Below are 27,149 nucleotides of genomic sequence, written 5' to 3' on the forward strand. Positions count from 1 at the left end.
TCACATCAACACTTTAGTGAGGTCTAAAACCGCAAACTGAAATTTTCCAAGACTATAAATGAATTTTTGACAAATTATATAACCAAAATTGCAATTATCCCAAGCTGAATTCGAAAGTTTGTAGTAATATGGAAGTGACGTGTGTATTTGTGCTTATTTCACATCCATTATTTATCGTATGGTTAAACTATCAAAGTTAATTTGGAGGCGAACTCCCAATTTTGGCCCTTCCTTGTCTATTTTGATCATGTGTGTTGTCAAATTTCAGTCTTATAGTTCGTTATTTTTTTTTTAACCATTTTCCCCTGATGTGGAACCGATACGAGACAAATGTGACACTGACGTATAGTGTCACATAAGCACTTCCGATGAAAAAAGACTAAAATTACCAAAAAGCGAAATATAAATGAACGCAAAAACTTGTATGAAACGATCTCACGGGTCGTATTATATATAATCAATAGACACAAAATTACATCATAGTAGAGTCATATATTCATCACAAAACGTTCAAGGTTGTGCACCCTTAGATTTATAGATTTGATTTAGCGAAAGATTCGAGTGATGCATTTATAAAAATGGCACTCATTGTTATTTGTCCCACATCGGTTGGATAAAATATATGGGAGTTGTATATATGGTCTTGGACAATCATCCCCATTGAGCTAGATTTTGGGGTTGAGTTAGATCTAAGTTTCAATCTTAACATGGTATCAGAGCTCAGGTTCCACCGTTATGTGTTGGACTGCCCATAGTTGGGTTACCCGTTTTGCCCATAATTGAATCATTTGTAAACTTCACGCTCCAGATGTTCATTCCTGAGCGTGAGGGGTGTGTTAGTTGTCCCACATCGGTTGGATAAAATACTTGAGAGTTGTATATATGGTCTTGGACAATCCTCCCCCCTTGAGCTAGCTTTTGGGGTATAGTTAGATTCAAGTTTCAATCTTAACATTCATTCATGAGTGTATTTGAAATCTACCACAATTATTATTGAAATTGTATAATTTTAGTGGATTTGAAATTCACTCTAATATATTATGTCCATCCAAAAAAATTAAAATCAATGGATTTATATTTCATGATGTCAAATCTGTTAATCAAAGCACAACCTAAGTGATACATAGAATCAATTTGGCAATGATATTGCCGTGTCCTAACAAACCAGGGCGAGATGACACTCCCTGAATGTATATTTGAATTGAGGGTCTCAGGGGACCTTTTTTAAGGCAATCAATGACTTCTTGGTACTGAGTGTTGGCGCCAACTTTTAGAATGCTAAAAAACCCAAGTTGTATAGATCAGATTCTGTGTCCTATTATCAGGAGCAACATATCACCCATCTAAGCGAAATCTATGGGGACGTAAAATTTCGGTATTGAACAAGTAAATGAGTAATCGATACTGATACTCACGGGAAATTTCGGGTCCGATCCCAACGAGCGTCACTAATTCAGACGTGGGCTTTAAGATTACCCTGAGCCTGAAATCAAGAATAATATCGTTAGAAGGGGGCCAGGAGGGTGTCCTGGCGTAGCCCCTCCGACGCTCAAGTCAGAGACTGAGGATATATGGGGGAGCAGCTAAGGGCGCTGCTGAAAACAATATAGTGAATGAATAATCATACGCTCAAACCTGGTATTTATAAGAGAATACCTGGGCTGCTCATGGGCCTTCACCTGTGGGCCCTAGAGATGGGCCGGGAGTTTGGGCCTGATCTTGATGGGTTCATCCATGGGGTATCACCAGTCTCCCCCTCCCGAGTCGAACTGAATCGTAGGTTCAAAGTTCGATTAACTGTGGTGTCCTTGGTTTATCGGTGATGAGGACGTACCGTGCCAGGAAAATTAATTTCGTTTGTCGTTAACGAACGATGTTACCACTGCGAAAATTACGGGGATCGACCTGCCCGGTCAGGTCGTGGGGGTTTGGGGGCAACGCCCCTAAAAGCTCTTCAGAAACAAGCACTCACAAGGGTGAGGCCGTGCATTTTTCCTCCTGTTCGTCAGTCTCCAAAGATTTGAAAACAAATCAAATCGTAATTCTGCTCTGAAGGGAAAGATATCAAATCAAATCGCAATCTTGATTTGAAAGGAAAGATTTGGTCGTGCTTCCCCTATAAATAGAGGTTGCCTTCTCCTTTCATTCTCACTTCTCCCACAAAAAATTTCCTCTGCAGTTCATTCACCAGCTCTCCCCTGCCTATGCTTCACTTGCACGTTAACACTAGTTCCGCTTCATCATCGCCTCACCATCACCCGCGCGAGCAACCGCCCTCTGCGCGCACGTTGCGTCCTCTGCGCACGCTCGCCCTCGAGCGCTTGCCTCCTCGCCGCAGCCCGCTCGCCCCCGTGCATCCGCCCCGCCGCCGCACGCTCGCCCCCGAGCAGTCGCCCCTTCGCCGCAGCCCGCCTGCGCGCACGCTCGCCTCCACACTGTCGCACGCTCGCCCCTGAGCGCCTGCCCTTCCGTCACTGCCGTACGCTCGCCTCCTGTCCTGCCACGCGCTCGCCCCGCCCTCGTCGTCTGCTCGCCTCGAGTGATCGCCTCCTCGCCACAGCACGCTCGCCCTAAGCTACCAGCCTGCCGCCACTGCCGCACGCTCGCCCATAAGCCCTCGCCTTCTCCTCGCAGCACGCTCGCCCAGCACGCCTGCTACGCGCTCGCCCGGCCCTCGTCCTCTGCTCGCCTCGTCGCAGCACGCTCGCCCAGCACGCCTGTCGCACGCTCACCCCTTCCGAGTGCCCTGCCCATCCACCTACCCGCTCACCCGCGCGAGATCACCCTGCCGCCTGCACGCTCGCCCGCGCGAACTTGCCCCGCCTCCTGCACGCTCGCCCGCGCGAGCCCGCCACGTCGCCTGCACGCTCGCCCTCGTGAGCCCAGGTTTCCCCATCGTCTCTTGCTCACCCCCGGCTCGTTCTATTGGTCTTATTCCACGAGTCTTCTCCCACGTTATTTCTAGGTCAGTTTTCTCTCCTATCTGTTTAATTATCTTTAGCACTTATGTCTTCTTCCTATTCCCATTCCGAGTCTAGTTATTCGAGTAAGTCTGAGAGATCTGGCGGGTCTAGCGAGTCTAGTGAATCTAGTGAGTCAAACCAGAGTAGGACTTCTCTAGCTGATCCTGAATTCACTCTTGATTCCCATGAGGCAATCACTACCCACAGTCGTCCTGGTAAGGAAGCCCGTCGCGTGAACCAACAAATGAACATATCTGAAGCAGACAACTTATGGTACGGTCACTTGTCGTCCCACATCCCTCCTGGTAGCGAGTCAAAACTTAGGACTTTGTGGCACATTCCTTCCTCTCACCAGATCATCATTCCTAGTCCAGAGGACCGACCCTACCTAGCCCCTAAGGGCTATTATACCTTCTTTCAGCACCACCTTGACGCCGGTCTTCGCTTTCCCTTATGCGATTTCCTTCAAGAATTGAGCAAGTACTATCAGGTGCATTTAGGTTTACTCACTCCCAACGCTCTCCGCTTAATAAGTTGTTTCGTTGTGTTACTCAGGGCCTTAGATCTCCCTTTGAGCTGCACCACTTTTTCCTACTTCTTAGTTCTGTCCAGATCAAAAGAAGGACCTTTCTATGTGACCTCCCGGTCCAGCCACAAACTTTTCGACGGGGCTCCCAGTCATGTGAAGGACTGGAAAAAATATTACTTCTTTATCCAGCCTCCTAAGGAATTAACTTGCTTTACGGATTGGTACCCTACTTTCACTAAACCCGACCTTTCCAAGGATTATAAGAAAGATAAGGAGTATCTGCAGATAATGAGTGTGTTAGGAGATCGATGTTTTAGTATTCCCCAACTCCTGTCTGAAGATCTTCTGTGCCACGTCGGGTTAAGTCCCGCGAAAATTAAGCTGAAGGAGAATGCTGGTAGATACTCTTACTTTTTATGTTTCTCGTTTTTCCTTTTACTTATTACGTTACTTGATAACACTCTCATCTGGCTCATTGTCTTTGCTTGCAGGTACTAGAGTTATGAATGCTCTATTTCTCCGCGAAATTGCAAAGAAGAAGACTGAGGGTTCATCATCAGTACCTCAGAAGTCAGTTGCCTCAGCACTCAAGACGGGGATGAAGGGAACATGCTCTACTACCGCGACAAAACCTGCTGGCCTGCCCACCCCGGCAAAGAAGAAGAAGGCAGGCTCCTCCTCTTCCACTCAGGAGCGAGCCTCCTCCCCACCTCCTCAGGCTGAATCACATCCTCCATCTGGCAAAGAAAAGACATCCGCCGACCCTGGCCCGTCCATTCCACAGAAGAGCAAGCGCAAGATTTCTGAGATCTCAGCCACAACGGTCTCCTCTCCGGAAGCACCCGAGTCGGATGATGGGCCTATCACCGGGCCAAGTATACACCCCTTATACACGCCGGAGTCGGTCATCGTCGGTCGAGGTCCTTCTCATTTAGCTCAGAAGATATTGTATCAGCTTCCTTCCCACGCAGATGCGACGTTCATGAGTTCACTGGGATGGTCTGATCTTACCCGCCGGACATGCAGCAGTATCGCTGAGGTATACTTCTCATTCTAGATTCTAGGCTGATATTCAATATATGCTTGCTTTTATTGTCGTTTTTTCACTCTTATCTATCTTACTCAGGGCATGATGTACTTAGGGGAGTTTGTGGAGCGTGCCAATGCTACCCGGTCCAGCGCTTGCCATGACTTACGCGAAAGTAAGGCTCTTTGCGACCAACTCCAGACGACCCTAGATGAAGCGAAAGCGACACACGTTAAGGAGCTTTCGGAGTCCCAAGCTCAATGTGGCGAGCTCTTGAAGGAGAAACAGGAGTTTCAGCGACTGATAGAGGACCACGCCAAAGAGAACCAGAAACTGAAGGAGGAGTTAAAGAATTCGCGAGCTGAACTTAAAGACGCCAAGGCGCGACATGCTGCAGAAGCCTCCTCCTTCAAAGAGGAATTTCTCAAATCCGAAGAATTTGTCGAGATCTGTGGTCCGAAAGCTTTTCACTACCTGGGGGTGGGTTTCGAGGGTGCAGTCAGCCTCTTCAAGGCTCAGGGCTATCCTCCGCCAGGGGCCCCTACTGACTTCATCGACCTTGAGGGCTTCATATCGAGTCTCCCCCCCGATTCTTAGACCGAGCTCCTGTGTTTATGTTATTTTTTGCACTGCTTTACTTTCCATAGGATTATGCGACTTTTGCGATGTTTACACTTGGTTATTTCCTTTCGCGCACTTTTGGCATGTTTGAAACTCGTTTTATGCAACCTTGAGTATTTTGCATTTGAATTTAGTGCTTCTCACGAATTTATCTTTGATGTTATTAAACCACAAGGGCTAATAAAATATCCAACTCTCCTTCTCTTCTAGTAGGCATACCTTAAGCAAGTAAGTAAAAATTCGACGCCCTTACCCTCTAGCTCCTCGGCTAGGCGTTGTTCTAACAGGAAAATAAAAATTCACCACCTCCACCTTCTAAATCCTCTACTAGGTGACACCTTAGCAGGAAAGTAAAAATTTCACACCTCCTCCTCTAACTCCTCTGCTAGGCGATGCCTTAGCGGGAAAATTTAATTTTTCTCCTGCCCTCTGCTCCTCTACAAGGCGATGCCTTAGTAGGAAGATTAAATTTTTCTCCTGCCCGCTGCTCCTCTACTAGGCTATGCCTCAGTAGGAAAATGACAATTTTCTCCTACACTCTGCTCCTCTACTAGCCGATGCCTCAGTAGGAAAATAAAATTTTTCTGCTGCACTCTGCTCCTCTACTAGCCGATGCCTCAGTAGGAAAATGAGAATTTTCTCCTGCACTCTGCTCCTCTACTAGCCGATGCCTCAGTAGGAAAATTAAAGTTTTCTCCTGCCCTCTGCTCCTCTACTAGGCGATGCCTTAGTAGAAAAATTAAATTTTTCTCCTGTCCTCTGCTCCTCCACTAGGCGATGCCTTAGTAGGAAAATGAAAATTTTTCTCCTGCACGCTGCTCCTCTACTAGGCGATGCCTCAGTAGGAAAATGAAAATTTTCTCCTACACTTTGCTCCTCTACTAGGCGATGCCTTAGTAGGAAAATTAAATTGTTTTCCTACCCTCTGGTCCTCTACTTGGCGATGCGTTAGGAGGAAAATTGAATTTTTCTCCTGCCCTCTGCTCCTCTCCTAGGCGATGTCTTAGTAGGAAAATGAAATTTTTCTCCTGCACTCTGCTCCTCTACTATCCGATGCCTTAGTAGGAAAATTAAATTTTTCTTCTGCCCTCTGCTCCTCTACTAGGCGATGCATTAGTAGGAAATTAAATCTTTATCACCTTCACACTACAACAACATTCATGAACTAAAAAAAAGGAACTTGATTTTATTGAATTCCAACGGATTACATAAGGAAATTCAGAAAATAAAATACATCAATAATGGAATCAAGAATAATATTTCCTAAGGTGATAAGCGTTCCAAGGCCTCTTCAAAGCCTTGCCTTGCACATCCTCCAAGTAATAGGCTCCAGAGCTCAGCCTCTCGATCACTTTGAAGGGGTCCTCCCATTTTGGGTCCAACTTTCCTCTCTGCTCCTCTTGCACCTTCCTCAGAACCAAGTCACCTACCTGAAAGTTTCTCTGAATGACTATTCGATTATAAGACTGTGCAATGCGGTTCTTATAAGCTTCCATGTGAATGCTGGCAGCCTCTCTCTTTTCTTCCAAAAGATCAAGGTCAGTAGCGCGTCTTGCATCATTGTCCTCGTCATAAAACACTACTCTTGCCGATTCCAACCCAATCTCAGCCGGGAGCACTGCCTCATTACCGTAGACCAAACTGAAAGGAGTTTCTTTGGTTCCTTCTCTCGGAGTAGTTCGGTATGCCCATAGGACACTTGGTAGCTCATCCACCCAATTACCCTTAGCTCTGCCAAGTCAAACCTTTAGACCCTGCACCAGCGTCCGATTAATCACCTCCACCTGACCATTACTCTACGGGTAAGCTACAGAGGTAAAGACTTGTTGGATCTTCATCTCTTTACACCAAGCTTGGATCTTGGCCCCTTGGAACTGTCTCCCATTATCGGATATCAGTCTCATAGGTACCCCGTATCTGCATACTATACTCTTCCACAGGAACTTCAGGACGTCATTCTCAGTGATTCTGGCAAAAGGCTCTGCTTCCACCCATTTTGAGAAATAGTCAACTGATACCAAAAGGAATTTCTTCTGAGCAGGAGCTATAGGAAAAGGTCCCACAATATCCATTCCCCACTGGTCAAAAAGACAAGCGGCCGTGACAGCCTTCATCATCGCGGCCGGTCGGTGCTGCAACCGGGCATGACGTTGACAACTATCACAAGACATCACTAACTCTTGAGCATCATGCAGCACTGAGGGCCAAGAATAACCGGAGAGCAGCACTTTCCTCGCCAATGCATAAGCCCCAAGATGATTTCCACAACATCCCTCGTGAACTTCTCGGAGCACATAATCAGCCTCTTGATAACTCAAACACCGAAGAAGCGGCCCTGCAAAAGACGTTCTAAACAACACTTCTCCGACTATCACATAACGTGAACATTTCGTCTTCAACTTACGAGCCTCGCAAGGGTCATCAGGAAGCTTTCCCTCCTTCAAGTAATCAGTTATAGCGGTTCTCCAATCCTCTTCCTCTTGCTCAACTGCAGGTGAACTCATGTGAGGCGTGAGTTCGACCTGCAAGACCACATCTCTATTCTTCCAACTTCCCATTGTCCCAGCCGTTTTGGCCAGAGTGTCTGCCTTTTCATTTTCTTTCCGGGGAATCTGTTCACATGTAATATCTGTGAACTTCTCTCTGACCCTGTCCACTTCTCGAGCATACTCAATAAGTTTCTCATCTTTCACATCATACGCTCCCTTCATCTGTTGTGCCACCAGCTGAGAGTCAGAAAAAATAAGTACTCGGGTAGCTCCCACATTCATGGCTGCTCGAAGTCCTGCCAACACAGCCTCATATTCTGCCTCATTGTTGGATGCTCGAAAATCCAACCTAACCGCTAATTTCACCTCCTCCCCAGCTGGTGAAATCAGTACCACCCCTACCCCGCTTCCCTCCTTCGAAGAGGAACCATCCACATATACTTTCCAAGTGTCCTCATTTTCTTGATGCACGGTCTCAGCCAGAAAATCGGCTAAGGCTTGTGCTTTGATAGATGTTCTTGGCTCATACTGGATATCATACTCTCCTAGCTCAGTAGTCCACTTGATCAAACGGCCAGACATATCCGAATGGGTTAGGATTCTGCCCAATGGACTGTTAGTGAGCACCACAATCGGATGAGATAGAAAGTAGGGCCTCAAGCTTCTTGCTGTCACTACCAAAGCCAAAGCCAATTTTTCCAACCCTGAGTATCGGATCTCTGCCCCTTTGAGTGCATGCGAAACATAGTACACCGGCTGCTGAACTGACCCATCTAGCTTAACAAGGACTGAGCTTACAGCCCCTTCAGTGGCAGATAAATATACCCAAAAAGGCTCACCCACCACCGGTTTGGCCAGGACAGGAAGCTCGGCAAGGTACTCCTTCAATTCTGTGAAAGCCTTCTCGCACTCCGGACCCCACTCAAATTTTCTCGCTTTACGCAAGGTCTGAAAGAATGGTAAGCTTCGGTGGGCGGACCTCGAGATAAAGCGTGCCAGCGCAGCAATCCTACCTGTCAGCTGCTGAACATCTTTGGGTCCCTGGGGAGAGACCATATCTTGGATAGCTTGAACTTTCTCGGGGTTGGCCTCGATCCCCTTTTCTGTCACCATATAACCCAGGAACTTCCCGCTCCTCACCCCAAAAATACACTTCTGAGGAATCAACTTCAGCCCATAGGACCTGAGGGTGGAAAAGGTCTCCACTAAGTCAGGTATGAGCTGGGTTGAATCCTTAGACTTTACCATGATGTCGTCCACATACACTTCGACATTCCTTCCCACCTGTTCAGAAAAGACTCTATCCATCAATCGCTGATACGTGGCTCCGGCATTTTTGAGTCCAAAGGGCATGACCACGTAACAGAAAGTTCCTTCAGAGGTGATGAAACTCACTTTATGTTGATCCTCCACAGCCAAAGGGATTTGATGGTACCCTTGATAAGCGTCCAGCATGCACAAATACTGATGTCCAGCTGTGGAGTCCATCAACTGATCTATCCGAGGCAAATGATAACAATCTTTAGGACATGCCTTGTTGAGATCTCTGAAGTCCACACACATCCTCCACTTCTCTGAACTCTTCGGGACTAGGACAACATTCGATATCCAAGTAGGGAATTGCACTTCTCGAATGTGCCCAGCCTCAAGCAATTCGCCGACCTCTTTCTGTATAACTTTATCTTTCTCAGGCCCGAAATGTCTTTTCTTCTGTTTTACTGGGCGAGCATTCGGCAAGATGTTCAACCGATGCTCCGCCACATCCGGGGCCGTCCCAGTGAGCTCTTGAGCTGACCAAGCGAACACGCTGAGATTGGCCTGTAAGAAAGCAATGAGTTCCTCCCTAACCCTTAGGTCAAGGTCACAGGCTATTCTGAGCATTTTCTTTTCGGGTCCCAGCACTATGACCTCCGGTTCTTCCTCCATAACCTCCCAAACCTCCTTCCTTGCTACGGGCAGCCCACTCCTCCCCCTTCTAATCATATTAACTTCCACCCGCGCCCTCTTCCCCTCCTTCTTCACCGTCCCTTCATAACACCGACGCTCGACCTTCTGGTCCCCGCACAAGACTCCCACTTCCTTCCCCACAGGAAACTTCAACTTCTGATGATACGTGGAGGCTACGGCTCTGAAATCCTTTAAGGCTGGCCACCCCAGGATTCCATTATATGATGAGGGGGTATCCACCACTGTAAATGTTATCATCTTTGTTACTCGTCGAGGGTCGCGCTCCAAAGATAGGGGAAGAGTAATTTGACCGAGCGGCGGAATGGCATGTCCCGCGAACCCATACAGAGGAGTGGAGACCGAATCAAACTCGAACCCTTCCACCTTCATCTGATCCAACGTGCTCTTGAACAATATATTTACAGAGCTCCCATTATCAATGAAGATCCTTGCCACATCGTAGTTGGCAATAGTGGCTGTCACCATCAAGGCATCGTTATGAGGAGCCACGATACCTCGAAAGTCTTCCGGCCCAAAGCTGATGACAGGATCTTGGGGTAAGTAAGTACCCCTGGATATCTCAAAATTCTCCAACCTCCTCCCGTGTGCTTTCCGAGCTCGCCCAGAGTTTCCATCAGTAGCACCCCCCGAGATCATGTGAATCATTCCTCTCGTGGGGTGGTTATCTTCATCTGCTCTCCTCCTCGGCTCGACAGGTTCCCGAGGAACATCTTGACCCCGCCTTTCTCTTCTCGGCTCTCCGACCCTCTGGTTGATCCAAGGAGGACCTCGACCTCGCCTAGGAGATGGGCGAGGCTTCAGTCGGTCCCCGAATGAGGATGCCTCTCGTTTGTCCGCCGGAGGCATCCTAACACCGCCCTCCGCTCTCTGCGACTTCTCCCACCTTCTCTCTGGCTCCCTCACCTCCATTACCTTATCGCGATTCCTGTTTAGAGGAACATGTGATGAGAATTGTCCTCTACTTCTATTTCTGTCCTCCTCCTTCTCCCCTGAACCTCTCTTCCTACCTCCTCTCTCTCCCCCCTCCATCCTACTTCCCCCGGGCCGCTGCTCCATCCTTCTATACCGTTGGGCATCCTCTAGATTTACATACTTTTCCGCCCGAGCCAGCAAGCCATCATAGGTCGACGGAGGTTTCTTGACCAGTGATTTAAAAAACTCCCCTCCTCTCAAGCCTTGGGTGAAGACACTTATCATGATGTCCGGGGTAGCTGATGGTATCTCCAGCGCTGCATTGTTAAAACGCTGGACAAATTCTCGCAAAGTCTCAGACTCCTGTTGTTTCATCACGAACAGGCTCAAATAATTTTTTTGGTGCCTCTTGCTGCTAGCAAATCGGTGCAAGAATGCAGCTGAAAAGTCCTCAAAAGAACGTATGGAGTTGGGCTGTAGGGTGTTAAACCACTGCTGGGCTGACCTCACCAACGTGCCCACAAAACACCCTGCACCTAACTCCATCTGAATATTGGTGCAACAAAGCCGCATTTTCAAATCTCCCCAAGTGTTCCTCAGGGTCAGTATGTCCGTCATACTCACCAATGTTAGATTGTCGGAAATTCAGAGGAAGCCCTTCCTCCAAGATGGCTAGTGAAAAAGGGCTTCCTCTCTTGGGTACCGGCGCTCTGCTTCCTACCTGCTCCCTCAACCTCCGTATCTCCTTCCACATCTCCCCCATCTCACTAATCTCCCCAGTTGGGAGGGGTTGCGTCTCCTCCACCCTGTTCTGGTGGATTTCAACATTTTCCTCACGTTCCTGACGAGCGGCCTGTTCCTCTACAAACACAGACTCTTGATTCCTTTTCATGGCCTCATCCACTGTCCGGGTGATAAATTGGCCCAACTGCTCCAGGGTCAAGTTCCCCACGTTCTCATTGGGACGGGTTTGCTCGACCCTTGTCTCGTGAAGGGGCTGCTCGGTTCTTGTCTCTTGACGAGGTTGTTCATGTCTAGTCTCAAGACGCGGTTGTTCATGTCTTGTCTCAACATGAGACTGTTCGGGTCCCCTCTGAGGACGCGATGATGCTGAGGTAGCCCTTCTACTTCCTTTCCTGCCTACCATCTCTACGTCTCAACTCAAGTTTTCCCACAGACGGCGCCAAGTGATACTCACGGGAAATTTCGGGTCCGATCCCAACGAGCGTCACTAATTCAGACGTGGGCTTTAAGATTACCCTGAGCCTGAAATCAAGAATAAGACCGTTAGAAGGGGGCCAGGAGGGTGTCCTGGCGTAGCCCCTCCGACGCTCAAGTCAGAGACTGAGGATATATGGGCGAGCAGCTAAGGGCGCTGCTGAAAACAATATAGTGAATGAATAATCATACGCTCAAACCTGATATTTATAGGAGAATACCTGGGCTGCTCATGGGCCTTCACCTGTGGGCCCTAGAGATGGGTCGGGAGTTTGGGCCTGATCTTGATGGGTTCATCCATGGGGTATCAGATACATTGTGAATCGATCCACAGCCAACGTCGATCGATCATTCCTTGTTTGGTAATTGTGATATAATATTGGTTGAAAAACAATCATAATGTGAATGGTGTTACTTATTTTATATATTGTCTGAATTATTATTTGTACGTGCTTGATATTAGTAACCATGCATATTAATCAACTGTTTGTAACGCTCGATAATATTTTTTTTAAATATTTCAAACACTCTATAAAATTCACTTGTTCGATATGACGTTGTTAGGCACTAAATAAAGGAGTGACAAGAGAAATATATAGTTATATTCTATATAATTATATTTACTAGTGGACGAAGCACATACATTTATAATAAAACCCTCGTATAATAATGTATGATTGTGTCAAATAATTATATAATTGGATATATGTTTTAATAATCATTTACGCACGTAGAATTGTAGTAGATAGAAAAAAATTGGGAATGGTAATTTCGGTACGTACTCTATATTGTTATGCCGAAAACCATTTCATTTATTTCTTTCTGTTTTAATACCAAAACGTACCATTTGTATATTACCTTTATGTTTAATTTTTTAAATAAAAAAAACATAAATAGTAGACCGATTTGTTTTCATTTTGAAACATTTAACATTATTGTGTCATTTTGCTTCTAATGTTATTAGTTATTATTACACAAGCAATTATGTTTCGATACCCCCTATGGGGGCATTCATGTTCAAATTATAAATTATATACACACACACTCATTGAATTAGACACAAACATTGGAAATTCATATGTGGGTGAAAGTCATGCAAATGATCACCTCACAAGGCTTCCTATGAATTGAGCAAGTATTGTTTTTCCATACAAACTTCGCAAACAATTGTGGAGATTCGAAATTTTGAGAACTGAATACGGGTGTAAACGAATCGAATCGAGCTGAATATGATGAACATTTGAAGACTCGAATTAGTATCATTCTAGTTCGAGCTCGATTTTAGAAGTTCGAAAATTTTAAAACTTTTGGCTTGGTATCGGTTCGAATTAAAGCTAGACTTCGGCTGAAAATATTCAAATATGCTAGCGAACTATTTAAATTATTGCTCGAAAATAAGTAATCGAAATTTATTTATATAATATATAATTATATTTTATTAATAAAATATTAAAGCTCGCGAAGTATCGAACAAAATAATTTGGGTTCAAGTTCGGCTCAAAAAAAATTTGAATACGAATCAAATATTTTTCAAACGGGCTCGATTCGTTTGCATCCCTAGAAGAGACCGAATCATTCTTTAAAACTAATGATGCCTTGACAAAAATGCACAATTATATGAATGCCAAACTTGGAATATGTGCAATTGGGGTAAGATCGTGCTCAGATAAAATCCTTGATTACAAATTTCTTGATTTACTCAGTTGGATATAATTCAAAGTGAATATCAAATCAAGTAATATATATCAAGTTAAGTAATTTCAGCAAGGCAAAAACTTGTGTGAGACGGTCTCACGGGTCGTATTATGTGAGACGAATCTCTTATTTGGGTCATCCATGAAAAAATATTACTTTTTATGCTAAGAGTATTACTTTTTATTGTGAATATCGGTAGGGTTGATCCGTCTCACATATAAATATTCGTGAGACCGTCTCACAAGAGACTTACTCTTTCAGCAATAGCTGCGACAGAAATGATACAACCATTTTATCTTGGTTATATATTGCAACTATGTTTTGAACGAATTAAATATGAAAAATCATAATATTTATTTGTAAATTTTATTTTTTCAATTAATTTTAAAAATGTATATAAAAAAATAAATTAATGTTTTTGAGACAGATGAAATCATCTTTAAAATTAGGGATGACTCCCGCAAATTTAGTTGAAGTTCAAAGATGTTCCATGTCTTGCCATAGCTACAATGGTGATCAAAGAATTTTAAGTCAAATTATAATACCAAACTCATAGCTAGCACGATCCCCCCACTCACGGGAAAAATTTGTAAAATAACCTCAGTCTAACTATTTAATTGATAAAATGACTTCTTCATGTATTTTTTAAATAAACACGAGAAAATCATTTTCTTAATTAAATAGTTGATCGAAGTTAAAAAACAAAATACCTCATATCATGATCAAATGTTAATCATTAAATCATCAAATTAATTTTAAAAAATACGAAAAAATTATATAATTTAATGATATTGAAATTAGGATAGAAGCATGGAGAATAACCCGAGCATCTTCGCATTTGCTAGCGAATAAGAAATGAGACCCTTTTTACCTTTATGACTAGCGCAGCGCCTATTCCGGTCTCCAATCGGAAGTCAAGTCATTTGCCATTTTGCCCACCCCCTAATTATGGATTATGGAATTTTGCTGTTCTTTTTCTACCGTGGAAATATAATTAATGGGCTACCTAAACGTTTTCCTGTTTTTATTTGAATAAAGATGTGTGTTCATGGGCTTCCATCCTTGATTTCTTTTCTTTTTTTGATGATATAATAAGTAATAAAGATGTGATTTTTCTTTAATAATGGTTGATGGGTCCTGACTCCTTAAAGTGGGGATTCAAGAAAATTTTAATGTAATTTCTTCCATATCATTTGTGGGCTTTCAAAAGAAAACTATTTCCCCGTCGAATATTGAGCAGAAGTTTACTGTTTTGGCACATTTGAAAAGGTTCGATTGATCCCTACCCAGATGGATTACTTGTTGAATTTGTTGTTTTTATCTTCTTTTCCATTAATTTAATTGATATTTGTTTGTTTAATAATGGGTTTAATGAATCATTACAGTTTATACATGATTATGCTTTGTTAAGACGAGCCTTCTTTTTTTTAGCTGTGTTAGTGATAGGCACGACTGCCAGGTGAACTCGCAATCATACCCTTCACCCAAACCCTTCTTTCTTTCTCTCAACACAAAAACACACACACGCTGTTCTCTGCCTCTCTCTCTGTCTTTGATCCTTAAATTTCCGTAAATCGAATTTCTTTTGGATTTTCCTCTTTTTGGGCTGGAGAACCCGGTTGAACCCACCTTTTCTCTTGTAATCTGTGCTGGAATCTTTGTTGATTTAGCTCAATTGAGGGATTCGGTTGGATCTGGCTGGAGTATTTTAAGTGGGCTCGAGGCTTACTTGCATATTTCACGGATAAAAAGGTTATTGGTTTAGCAGAGTTTCCTTGCTTTCTGTTCCACCGGTTTTAATTTTATTCAGCATTAATGTTGTATAAGATTTGATTTGGTGTGATGCTATAAGCCGTGTTGTTGTCTTTTAATTGTTAAAAATCGAATCTTGATGATGAGGGACGAGACATTTTTCGTTTGGACTAGTGATGGGAGCATTGAAAATTGTAAATTCTGAGGTTTGCTATCTCTCAATATTGAAATGCCGTTAAGTCTTTTATTGGTTGATCGTACAATTGTCAATTTATGACTTCATCAGAATGAGACGTGAAATTTAGAAGTTCAAGATCACTGTCCCGAAATATTGGAGAAAGAGAGGGATTGTTTGGCTGAATGAGTCACCAATCGGTTATGCGTAGAGAAACAAATTGGAAAGCTGCACTGCTTTGCTCTTCTCTTCACCTCGTTCTCTCTCTCTCTCTCTCTCTCTCTCTCTCTCTCTCTCTCTCTGGGTGTATGGGATCCTGCTCATTGGTTTATTTATCCATTCTCGATTCTCGAATGAGGGAGGCCAGGTAGTTATTAATGGGAAGAGCAGAATGTAGTTTCTTGAGAAGAGCGGAATGTAGTTTCTTGCATCAAGCTTGATCATAATAGATGGCTATATTTGTTGGTTCATGGTGGTTTTCCTGGGAGAATATCATTTTAGATTGTCCGTTACCCTTATGTCAATATTTTACAAATTGCTCCATGTCATTTGCGTAGTTCGTATATTTTAACAACTTGGTGAGTTTATCTACAATAGAAAGCATGGAAGTTAGACCTTTGACAAATAAAAGAAAAGACATGAGTACGTGGCTTAGTTGTTGATGTCTTCTGACTTGGAACTGATAATTGCATGACATCTGGAGTGAGAAGCATGAATCTGGATGTACTTACAAAATTGATTACACAGAATAGTGTTTAGTGGAGAAGCGGCTGTTTCCAGTCTGCTTGTGGGGGGAAATAATATGCAGAGAAGTATATAGTCTTGCCCCGACGAGCCGAATGAACTTATAGATCGTTGTTGCGGATGTATCTAATAGGCATTTATATTGAGAGTAGCTGGTTTGACAGCAAGTAGTTTGTGTCTTTGTGATGTATCCTGGGCCTGGGATAAGGTTTTCCTGTTAATTATGGAATGTTGATTGCCTTGGGACTTCTGGTATGGATGTGTGCAGTTCAGTGATATAATTACGTGGATTGATATCTTTAACTATATACAGTACTGACAGTTTCCAAGATTGAACAATATCAGACAATTGGATCGAATGCCGATTGTAATTGATGTTTTAGTTTTTCCTGATCATATGTGACTATCATCATGTGTTTTGTAAAACTAAGAGTTTACCTTTACCTTTTAGTTTTTATATACCCAATTAATTGCTATTGAAGGTTATCCTTGTCTTGTTTCAGGTCAAATTTGGGTATAGAAAATTCTTAAAAGTCTTGAGGAAAAGAGCATGTCAGTTTCAAATAAAGATTTGGATTCAGCTTTCCAAGGGGCAGGACAGAAGGCGTATCCGAATGCTGCCAATCAAACTTGTCTTTGCATTTCATTATTATTAAGTTGCAAATAATTATGTCTGATCATTTCTGTTTGAAATCTGTTTGCATAATTTTTTTTACCGCTGCCATGGCAACTGGATTTTTACTGTTACACTTGCAATTGCTGTGATTGCATTTCCAGTATCTGGAATCTCCACATGTTTAGCTTCTTGACTCGGTCTAGTGGCATTGAAATATGGCGAATTGAAAATTTTAACCCTATTCCAGTCCCAAAGTTTCTACATGGAAAGTTCTTTACTGGAGATTCCTATGTGATATTAAAGGTAACTTTTGGCTTTTCTACTCCAACAATAGCCATTTGCATCTATCTTGATTAAGTAGTTGCTCACCAGAAGCCAATGTTGTAATACCTTCTCATTTCGATTTTTGTGCACTTTCATATATGCATTTGCTCACCTTAGTATTTATTTATTGTATAGCTTTTCCTCTGAAGTTTTTAGCCAACCATGGGTAATCTTTTTTTCTTTTTCTTTTTGCTCCGATTCCCAGTTTGGTAATAAATATACCTTCACTTGGAGGATCACACAATAGTCGTTATTTTTCCTTCTCAAACCTTTTGCTAGCCCTATGCATTAGAATTTCGTTGACCCAACAGCTATCCTCTCGATATTATAAAACATGCCTTTACTTAGAGATGTTACTGGAAGGATTCTATTCTACATGCTGTATAATACCGATTTCATGCTATCAGTTTGTTAGAGGTCCTCGAAAATTAGAAATTGTGCTTGTAGAAATTTACCTGGAAGTAGAAATCATACCTGTTGAAAATTTCTTTGATGGTTTAACTATCAAATGTAAAGCAATACAGTTTCTTGTTCTATCATTACAAATGGTGCTGCCTTTTTATAATTTTTCTTTACTCATTTTATGAATTTTAAATACATAAACTACTAGAGTACCATATGTACTCTTTACTGTTCATTTGATTTATCTCGGAGAAATAGTAGCTTTTCAGTTTATGCTTACCCCATGTTATGTTGTTTATATTTATTTTGCATCAGCCATTCATCAGAAAGTAAAAGTTTCCTTAGAGCCTATGGTGTAGTTTAAATGGAAGAATTTGCCTGCTTGGTGAAGAGGTACAGAGAGGAATTTTAATGGGAGAGGACTGAGAATGTTTGATATCAGCTAACTTAATTTTGGTCACTTGGCAATGTCTGGCCTGCTGCAACTCATAGTTTGTATTTGGTTGCTGACCCAAGTAATTTTACTTGGACATCGCGTGGCAATAGTTCAATTGGCTTTTTACAATGTTGGAACGACTACTTATGCTATTTCTATTTGCCTTGCTATCGCACTTTCTTTTAAGTTTTTGATATTACTATTGACTATGATGTTGGAAGTATGTATTTCAATTTAATCTTATATTTCTTTTCTGCAGACAACTGCCCTGAAAAATGGTGGCCTGCGCCATGATATTCATTATTGGCTTGGTAAAGATACGAGTCAGGTAGTCCCTAATGTTGCTTTTGAAAAAGTTAGTGTGCCTCTAGAGATGTCATTATTACCCAAGTATTTCCTTACGTAGGATGAGGCCAGCACTGCAGCCATCAAGGCTGTTGAATTAGATGCAGCACTTGGGGGGCGGGCTGTTCAATATCGGGAAGTCCAAGGCCGGGAAACGGAGAAGTTTCTTTCCTATTTTAAACCATGTATAATACCTCAAGAAGGTGGAGTTGCATCTGGATTTAAGCATATCGAGGCCGAAGAGCATCAAACCCGCTTGTTTGTATGCAAAGGAAAGCATGTCGTACATGTGAAAGAGGCAAGATTTTTTTGGGTTGTTCCCACACTTTTGATGCACTATCTTAGTATGCATATCTTTATCATTATCTTGTTATATGATTGTGTAGGTGCCTTTTGCCCGATCTTCTCTCAATCATGATGACATATTTATTCTTGATACAAAGTCTAAAATTTTTCAATTCAATGGTTCCAACTCATCTATTCCAGAGAGGGCTAAAGCTCTGGAAGTTGTTCAGTATGTTAAAGATACTTATCATGATGGAAAGTGTGAAATAGCAGCTATTGGTAAACATACTGCTCATTGGTTGTTTGAAAGTTGATGACCAAGTGATGGATGCGTCACAGCTGTCTTTTCTTTTGACTGCAGAAGACGGAAAATTAATGGCAGATGCAGAGAGTGGTGAATTTTGGGGTTTCTTTGGTGGATTTGCTCCACTTACGAGGAAAACAAACTCCGATGAATCCAAAAGCTCTGATGTTGCTCCTAGACTTTTCTGGTATATAAAACCGCTTTCAATAATCTCTTTCATATGTCTCATGTTCTTAGCAAGGCATGATTCATCATTAATGTTCGGTCTGTGAATATCTCAATGTATTGGGAAATTTACCCAAATGAAGCTCTGAGTAGTTCTTATTTATAATTGATTTCATTCACATGCTGATAAATGTTCATGAAATAAACTGATACAATGTCTACCTCTTCTTTTGTAAAGCTTCTTTTGGTTTTCAGATGAATGCTGCATAAGGCTGCAGTAGGACATTTTTTACCCTGTTCCTTGGAATTTGGATTGATTGTTGTTGGTGTTGGCTACATATTCTTGATGTAGGATGAATGTCAATTCGTTTTGAGCACATTTTATTTGATATTTTTCCTACAAAGTAAATGTTGCTGTCAGACTATTTGAAATTTAGCCAGATGGTGGTTATTTGTTTATGATGAGGAGCTATAGAATCTTGACTTGTTAGAGTTTATGATCAAGTGTTGAAAAGGGGGAAGCAGTACCAGTGGAGGCTGATTTTTTGACGAGGGAGTTATTAGACACATATAAATGCTATTTTCTTGATTGTGGGATAGAAGTTTTTATCTGGATGGGGAGAAATACTTCACTTACGTCGAGAAAAGCTGCGTGTAGCACAGCTGATGTAAGTATAGTTTCTTTAGTTACTTGGCCTTTTCCAATGGGTTTTGCAGTTCTAACTTCTATCCTATCCATGAACTTAACAAATGCCTTTTCATGTGCAGGAATTACTGCACAGCCTTGATAGATCCAAATCTCATATTATCCGTGTGATTGAGGGATTTGAGACAGTCAAATTTCGGTCGAAATTTAAATACTGGCCCCAATCAAGCAATGTGTCTGTGACAGAGGATAGTAGAGGGAAGGTTGCAGGTCAGTAATACACTGATTTATGTTCTATTGTTGAAAGACAATGTACAACTACAATTTGCTTTTGTTTCCCTTGTATTTTTGTTATCCTATATATTGTCCAAAATATTTACCTGTAATGTCTTTAATTCACACTGTTTTTCCAATTGATGTTTCCAGCACTTCTAAAACGCCAAGGGGTTAACGTGAAGGGTATTCTGAAAGCAGAAGTCCCCAAGGAAGAACCTCAACCATATATAGATTGCTCAGGAGATTTACAGGTGATGTGAAACCTGTGGTAGATCTGGTCCTATGTAAAGTTTTTCAGGAAATTTGGCATCGTCTATTGTTAACATTCTCTTACGATGAATAAGTAATGTTTGGTCAAGCAGGTTTAGGACATGATTTCTTTAGAAGGATGTTACTAAAGTTAACTGTCTTTTAACAAGAAACTAACTTGAGTAATTTGGTGGTGCACTTTGAACCATTGTTCAAAATTCAAAAGCTATCTACCACTATTGTTTAAGGCTCAATAATGTCACTTATCTTTTCGCCCAGCAACTGATTGTTGAGGATGTGAGAGGATTTAGTTGTCTATGATATTATGGGTTTGGCGTGGGTTGCTCCAATATCAGCACGCGAATTGTTCGTTTTAGATATTGGTCGCGATATTAGCAAGAGATGCGGTACTTTTTGGAGTGTGGCAGTCCATTGTATCTTTAGGTCAATCTGGCTGAAGTGAAACATCAGGATATTCGATGATACTGAAGAATCAGCGGAAGAATGTTGGGAAAATATCAGATTCAGAGCTTCAGTTTGGATTTGGAAGCATTCAGAATTTAAGAATTTCTCGAAATTAGATCTAGTTAGGAATTGATTTTTTATATGTTGTTGATGTAATCAGAGTTTCATCTATCTTTGACGTACCTGCGGATATCTTGGTTGCTCTTTATGACTGTTATCTTTTATTATCCTAGTATAGTTTCTCATTAACAAAAAATTGTCTATAATATTTGATTTTATTATCCCAAATGAAACATGTCTCCAGTGCTCTTGTTTGTTGATGATGATATCTCTTAGGTGTGAGAAATAAACCTTGTGCATTATGATTGCTTTAAACCCACTGACACTGATTTATAATTTACTACTTTTCTAGGTTTGGCGTGTAAATGGTCAAAAGAAGACTCTTCTCCCAGCTTCTAATCAGTCAAAGTTTTACAGTGGAGATTGCTATATCTTTCAGTATTCTTATCCTGGAGAAGAAAAGGAGGATCATCTCATTGGGACATGGATAGGGAAGCAAAGTGTTGAGGTGAAATCGCGCTTTGTTATCTAATGCCACTGTGCTCTAATCTTTGGAAATATTTATCATTTTAACTCAAATTCACCAACGTCTATCTTTGCTGATGGAGATTTGAAGCTGGTAAAAGCTTCTGAACAGCCAAATTATATGAAATTGCATCATGGACAGATAGAGTTCAAGATGGCGAGAGAGTTTATGAAGCTGACTTTGACGATTTAGATGTAAAAAACTACCTCATTGACTTAAGAAATACACGCTGAATAGTCATGTCTGACAAATCTCTTCTCCTTGAGTAGGGAAGAAACAACATAATGACATGGCATCTAATGGCGCTCAAGTAAGGCCAGTTAATGGAATAAATAACAGGTCAAAAAGTGAATCACTTTTATGTTCATGTTAAGGGTGGGATTTGACGTGTCAGAGGCCAACCCAAGGAAATGTAAATGGATAGAGGTCAATAATGCAAATAGAATGAAGAAGCACAGGGGAGCAATATTCTTCTGGGGTTGTCCCAGACCATTATTCCTGGTTTTGAAGTTTTTTTTAAATGAATTATGAGCCCAAATCTCTGTTAGTGGTGAAAAGTTACTATTTTTTCATTGTATGTACTAGGCTGGAAAGTTCTGGCTGACACTTCTAGTTGTCACTTTTCAGTACTGAATATGGCTAGATTTTGGAGTACTAACATAATGGTAGCTTGACCTAAATAACCATAATTTAAAACAATTGTTTATTCCATATTTGGAAGAAATCATGGCCATATCTACCGAATTTATAAATTTAGTTTTCATGAATTATTAGTCTTGTTGATAATATGGTCAATTAACAGGTAGATAGAGTATCTGCAACTTCACAGGCAAGCAAGATGGTCGAGTCTCTGAAGTTCTTACCCACTCAGGCAAATTGCTTTCCTAGGAGTAGTCATTATTTTTAAAAACAATATATTACATCTTTATATTTGTGTTAATAGTTGAATAAATGTTAATTTCTAGGCTTGCGTCTACGAAGGGAATGAGCCAATCCAGTTCTTTGTCATTTTTCAGAGCTTCATAGTCTTCAAGGTTCTGGAGGCGCAAATATTTTTGGATTTGACATTTCTCTTGTTTCTAGTTTAATACGGTTGTAAGCATACTATTGGTGACGAATTAACTGTCTGCATATCGCCAGGGTGGTCTCAGTGAAGGATACAAGAATCGCATAGCTGAGAAAGAACTTCCAGATAATACGTATGCAGAAGATGGATTGGCATTATTTCGAGTTCAGGGTAGTGGACCTGATAATATGCAAGCAATTCAAGTTGAATCTGTAAGTCCTGTGCGATAATAAGCAGTCAAAAACTCGTGTTCAGAAAATGGACGTGTTATGTCATGCGTGCTTAAGAAATCTAGGTGTTACTGAGAATGCTATCAGAATCGGGTGATTACCTTGTTTGTCTCGTGAACTATATAAGGGATGTGCTCCGCTACCAAAAACATAGCACAAGTGTCTCATGTTTTAGCAAGAAAACAATCTATAGCCAGATCTAGGGCGGAGGCAGGATATAAGACAGCCGAAACTGCTGCTAACAAATTATATGGATTACACAAAATTGACTATGCTTGCATCCAACAGAGACACCTTATTTGGTTAACATACAAGTGCAATAGACATAACTAAGAATATAGTATGCACTCAAGAACTAAGCACGTTGATATATGACATATTCTTGAGAGAGTTTTCAAAAGAAAGACATTGGATTACAAGACATCTTCATTGATTAGCAAGTCGCAGATATCTTCACACAACGCAGATATCTTCATGAAACCATTATAAGGGCTAAGTTTTCTCAATTTCACAATCATTTGGGGTCACTTGACTTGGAAGTGTGAGGAAGATCATTGTAAATCAAAATATTTATGCATTCAAGTGAGAGTGAACACTGGCTCTACGTGTTAGAATAGGAATGGTTAAAGTTGTCTTAACTGAATATTTGGATTAGACTGCTCAATGGAGTTCTATTTGTTATCTCAAAGCTGATCCCAGACCAAAATAACATACTCAAGATAAATCAGAAATGGAATTACGGAATGGCTTGTCTTTAACTGCCATTTAATTTCAAATTTGAGTCACATTACCACTGCATCGATCCTCATGTTTCTTCCTGATACATGGCGTTGTCCAAGCTATATATGTATGTACCTATATAAAACTCCACATTTTAATGTCTTTTTCACGCCTGCTTAGTATATATTAAATATATGAAAATTAGTCATATCAAGATAATATAAGCTGATATCTATAAGGTGGGATATTTTAGGAAACAAAAGAGCCACTCTAGAGAAACTAGAGCTGTTACTGTAGTTCTCTCAGCAACAATAAGCACGCTTGTAAGCTCCTTTATCAAATGGTTTCAGATATAGTTGGTCTGAGATTGATTATGAATGCTAATAGTCGGATTATAGAGATTCCATATGGCTGGCACCCCACGTGTATGCCTGCTGTGGAGATATTACATTGCTTTTATTTTTACTGGTGATTGGATATTACCTTATTGTGCTATCCATGTTCTCACCCCCTAAAAAACATCCAGTTTTAATGTTCTGCCTCTTTTTAACCCTGTGCTTGTTTTTATCTATTTATGCAGCAAGGAGTATAAACTCGTGTTTATTTGATTCTCAGGTGGCATCGTCATTGAACTCCTCCTACTGTTACATACTATTTAATGGGTCCTCTGTATTTACCTGGTCAGGAAGCCTTACCACATCTGAAGACCAGGAACTTGTTGAGAGGATGCTGGATCTCATAAAGGTCTTACCGCTGTAATAGATGTTTCCTATTCCTTTAGGAGTTCAGCATCAAGAATTATCAGTTGGTCACATTGTGGTTTCTTAACTTTGTCACAATGTTTTGCAAGATGAGCTGTGATGATGGCATTTGTTAGTACAGTTTATGCATCTTACTGCAGACTGTATGGAAGAATTGTATTACGGAAGGATTGCAATTTTTGTTTGGCTAAATTGTATATGGTATATGCATGATGTCTGCTTTGCTTATCCAGCTTTTTATCTGCAGCCAAACATGCAGTCTAAACTGCAAAAAGAAGGTGCAGAATCTGATCAGTTTTGGGATTTGTTAGGGGGGAAATCTGAGTATCCAAGCCAGAAGATTGCTAGAGAAGTTGAAAGTGATCCTCATCTATTCTCATGCACATTATTGAAGGGTATGTCGTCATCTAGTACTAGTTTAGATTTTTGGTCCATTTTTGTTTGCATATACGAATAGCTCAACTGAGACTCTTTTTCTTTTTTTCAATTACTATTCTACCTTGCTCAAATTCACCGATGGTTTTCAGAGGATCTCAAGGTATGAGTATCTCATTTCTCTTTATTTTCCTGGGAAAAACAGTAACTGAATCTGGTTTGTGCTTTCGACCCTGTTATGTTTTTTTTCCCTTGACAATCCTGTATTTATCAGTGTCGAGTGTCCCAACAAAGGCATTTTGCATTAGTTTCCTTTTTTACTGATAAATTATCCTGTATGAAACTTAGTTATATTCTCTATTATAGGTGACAGAAGTACACAATTTCAATCAGGACGATCTGATGACCGAAGATATATTCATTCTTGACTGCCACTCGGACATTTTTGTTTGGGTTGGACAACAGGTGCAATCCAATAACAAGATGAATGCATTAAATATTGGGGAGGTATGTCTGAACTTGATTTCATGCTGAATTGGATACAAACTGCTGCTGTTAATGAAAGTACACTGACAAGCTATTTTGTGAAAGGAAAAATAAAACGTTATTTTGACATATTTTTAACTTTTATTGCTTTCAACAGCAATTTTTGGCGCATGATTTTCTTCTTGAGAAGGCATCTCTCCAAACTCCTATGTATATCGTTATGGAAGGGTCTGAGCCAACATTTTTTACTCGTTTTTTCTCTTGGGACTCCACGAAATCTACTGTGAGTTCTTTTACTGTAAGTCTTGTATGCACCTTGGAATTCAAAGCTCATAAATATACTCGGTAATTATGGGGTTACAGATGCATGGCAACTCTTTCCAAAGAAAACTTTCATTTCTTATCAATGGTGGCGCTCCTGTTATGGATGTAAGTTTCTGTTCTTTCTGATTCCTCTCCTGTTTCTGCCATCTGACCATGAGTTATATTTTCACAAATATGCTATGACAAAAAATCTGATCAAATTCTTCTGGTGATCGTGAAGCTCTTGTATTTATTTCTTGTATGTTTCTCACCTGTTAGAAACCCAAAAGAAGAGCGGTTGTCTCCTATAGCGGAAGATCTGCTGCACCTGAAAAATCACAGCGTTCAAGAAGCATGTCGTTTAGCCCTGAGAGAGTTCGGGTAAGAGGCAGGTCTCCCGCTTTCAATGCTCTCGCAGCAAACTTTGAAAACGCTGGTGCAAGAAATATGTCAACTCCTCCTCCAACAGTGCGAAAGATTTACCCAAAATCGGTGACCCTGGATTCAGAGAAATCGGCTTCAAGATCATCAGCTATAGCTGCTCTTAGTGCAGGTTTTGAACAGCCAGCACCTGCACGCAACTTCATCATTCCGCGTTCCACTATAGGTATAATCTAAATTTCTTTAATAAATCATGTGTTCGTTTGCTAAAATTTTATTTCTAATGTTTCTGGTATTGCGTTAAAGTGATCCCTGTGTCACCCTTACCAAAACCTGAGCCTGAGAAGAACTCTAAGGAAAAATCAGTGGAAGCAACAAAACCCAAGCCAGAAACCATCCAAGAAGATTTGAAAGAAGGTGGCGCGGAGGATGAGGAAGGGCTCACAGTATACCCATACGAGCGGCTTAAAACCACATCAACTGATCGAGTGGCAGATATTGATGTGACAAAACGAGAGGTATGTTTATGGAAAAGTATAATCATGATTAAGAATCCAATCTTTTCATTACACATAGATGAATTGTTTTGCAGACATATTTGTCATCAGTGGAGTTCAAGGAGAAATTTGGTGTGACCAAGGATGTTTTCTACAAGTTACCAAAATGGAAACAGAATAAGCTTAAAATGTCACTTCATTTATTCTAAATCTATTCAAGGATTCCTCCGGTGAATGTGTTCTTCAAAATTCATTATCTGTTTTCACGAATGGATTGCAGAGATGCCTTACTCTATACAGGAATATATCTCCCAAGCGTAGGGACAGCACTTTTCAGCTGCTGCTACTTCGTTTAGAGCTGAACTTCGATATATATACGAAGTTTGGAGCAAAGGAATTTTGTTTGATCATTGTTGTATCATAAGTTAATTTCTTGGTATTCGTTTTGGTTTTCCATGTTTGATTTGAGCTTGTATACTTTTCCCCCTTCATTGTGTTTCATTTTTTTCGGCTATCGATTTTTAGCAGAGTGGTTAGGAGCTTGAAAGTTGAGATTCTTAGTATAGACAGTAGTTCCAAGGCTGGAAGGTGTATACAGGAATGTAACATTTTACTCATTATATTTTACCAGACAATAAGAAAGTGTGTTTTTTTTTTTATTTCAGTTAATTGTCTCTCACTCAGTACTCTTTATCAAGAATTTTATAGCAAACTGTTGTCATCTTGCATCATGTTTACAAGAACTTTGAAGTGCCTAATAAGTTTGGGAGATTTTTCGCCAAAAAGTTCGCCTTTTGGTTTTTTTAGCTTCGCTCTGTTTATCCTTAGTTCATCACAATCAATTTTTAAAAATTAAATTTGTCTGGCACAAAACCATAGTATTGGGAGGGGATCTATTTCAGTTTTTTTGACTTGAGAGATTTGTTGCAAAATGAATCTCGAACTAAGATTAAATCTTAGTAGGTCTCTTATGAGACGGTCTCACGAATCTTTATCTTTGAGACGGTCAACAATATCGTAATTTACATATGGTAGTAGTTATTACCAAGCACTGGTAAAGCTGCCATAAAAAGCTTTGTAATGGAAAATAGTACTGGACACCATCACGTGAATCCTTGTACTGGAGAAAGCGCAGGCT

The 27,149-nt window shown here is 41.1% G+C and overlaps 2 protein-coding genes across 3 annotated transcripts; both read left to right on the forward strand.

Annotated features, from left to right (window-relative positions):
* The first annotated feature begins 3,006 nt into the window (after window positions 1-3,006).
* Window positions 3,007-5,399, forward strand: LOC140963298 (uncharacterized). The gene is made up of 3 exons (XM_073422580.1): window positions 3,007-3,889; window positions 3,984-4,531; window positions 4,619-5,399. Exons 1-3 carry the CDS (start codon window positions 3,007-3,009, stop codon window positions 5,114-5,116), a joined length of 1,929 nt encoding a protein of 642 aa, XP_073278681.1. The 3' UTR covers window positions 5,117-5,399.
* Window positions 5,400-14,845: 9,446 nt separating this feature from the next.
* Window positions 14,846-26,672, forward strand: LOC140962279 (villin-4-like). Of its 2 annotated transcripts, XM_073421136.1 has the most exons (23): window positions 14,846-15,174; window positions 16,597-16,699; window positions 16,913-17,012; window positions 18,131-18,199; window positions 18,278-18,514; window positions 18,603-18,780; window positions 18,863-18,992; window positions 19,476-19,638; window positions 19,739-19,886; window positions 20,043-20,143; window positions 21,019-21,174; window positions 21,995-22,063; window positions 22,158-22,226; window positions 22,333-22,470; window positions 23,824-23,952; window positions 24,217-24,364; window positions 24,497-24,507; window positions 24,711-24,851; window positions 24,988-25,113; window positions 25,194-25,259; window positions 25,413-25,740; window positions 25,821-26,032; window positions 26,107-26,672. In XM_073421136.1, the coding sequence occupies exons 2-23, from the start codon at window positions 16,644-16,646 to the stop codon at window positions 26,218-26,220; spliced, it is 2,889 nt and encodes a 962-aa protein (XP_073277237.1). In that variant the 5' UTR covers window positions 14,846-15,174; window positions 16,597-16,643; the 3' UTR covers window positions 26,221-26,672. The 2 variants fall into 2 exon arrangements, with proteins under 2 accessions (XP_073277237.1, XP_073277238.1); XM_073421137.1 differs by lacking the exon at window positions 24,497-24,507 and having other exon boundaries at window positions 14,847-15,174; window positions 24,217-24,379; window positions 24,718-24,851.
* Window positions 26,673-27,149: the final 477 nt, after the last annotated feature.

Source organism: Primulina huaijiensis, chromosome 17 (assembly GCF_012295235.1).
Source record: "Primulina huaijiensis isolate GDHJ02 chromosome 17, ASM1229523v2, whole genome shotgun sequence".
NCBI lineage: Eukaryota > Viridiplantae > Streptophyta > Magnoliopsida > Lamiales > Gesneriaceae > Primulina > Primulina huaijiensis.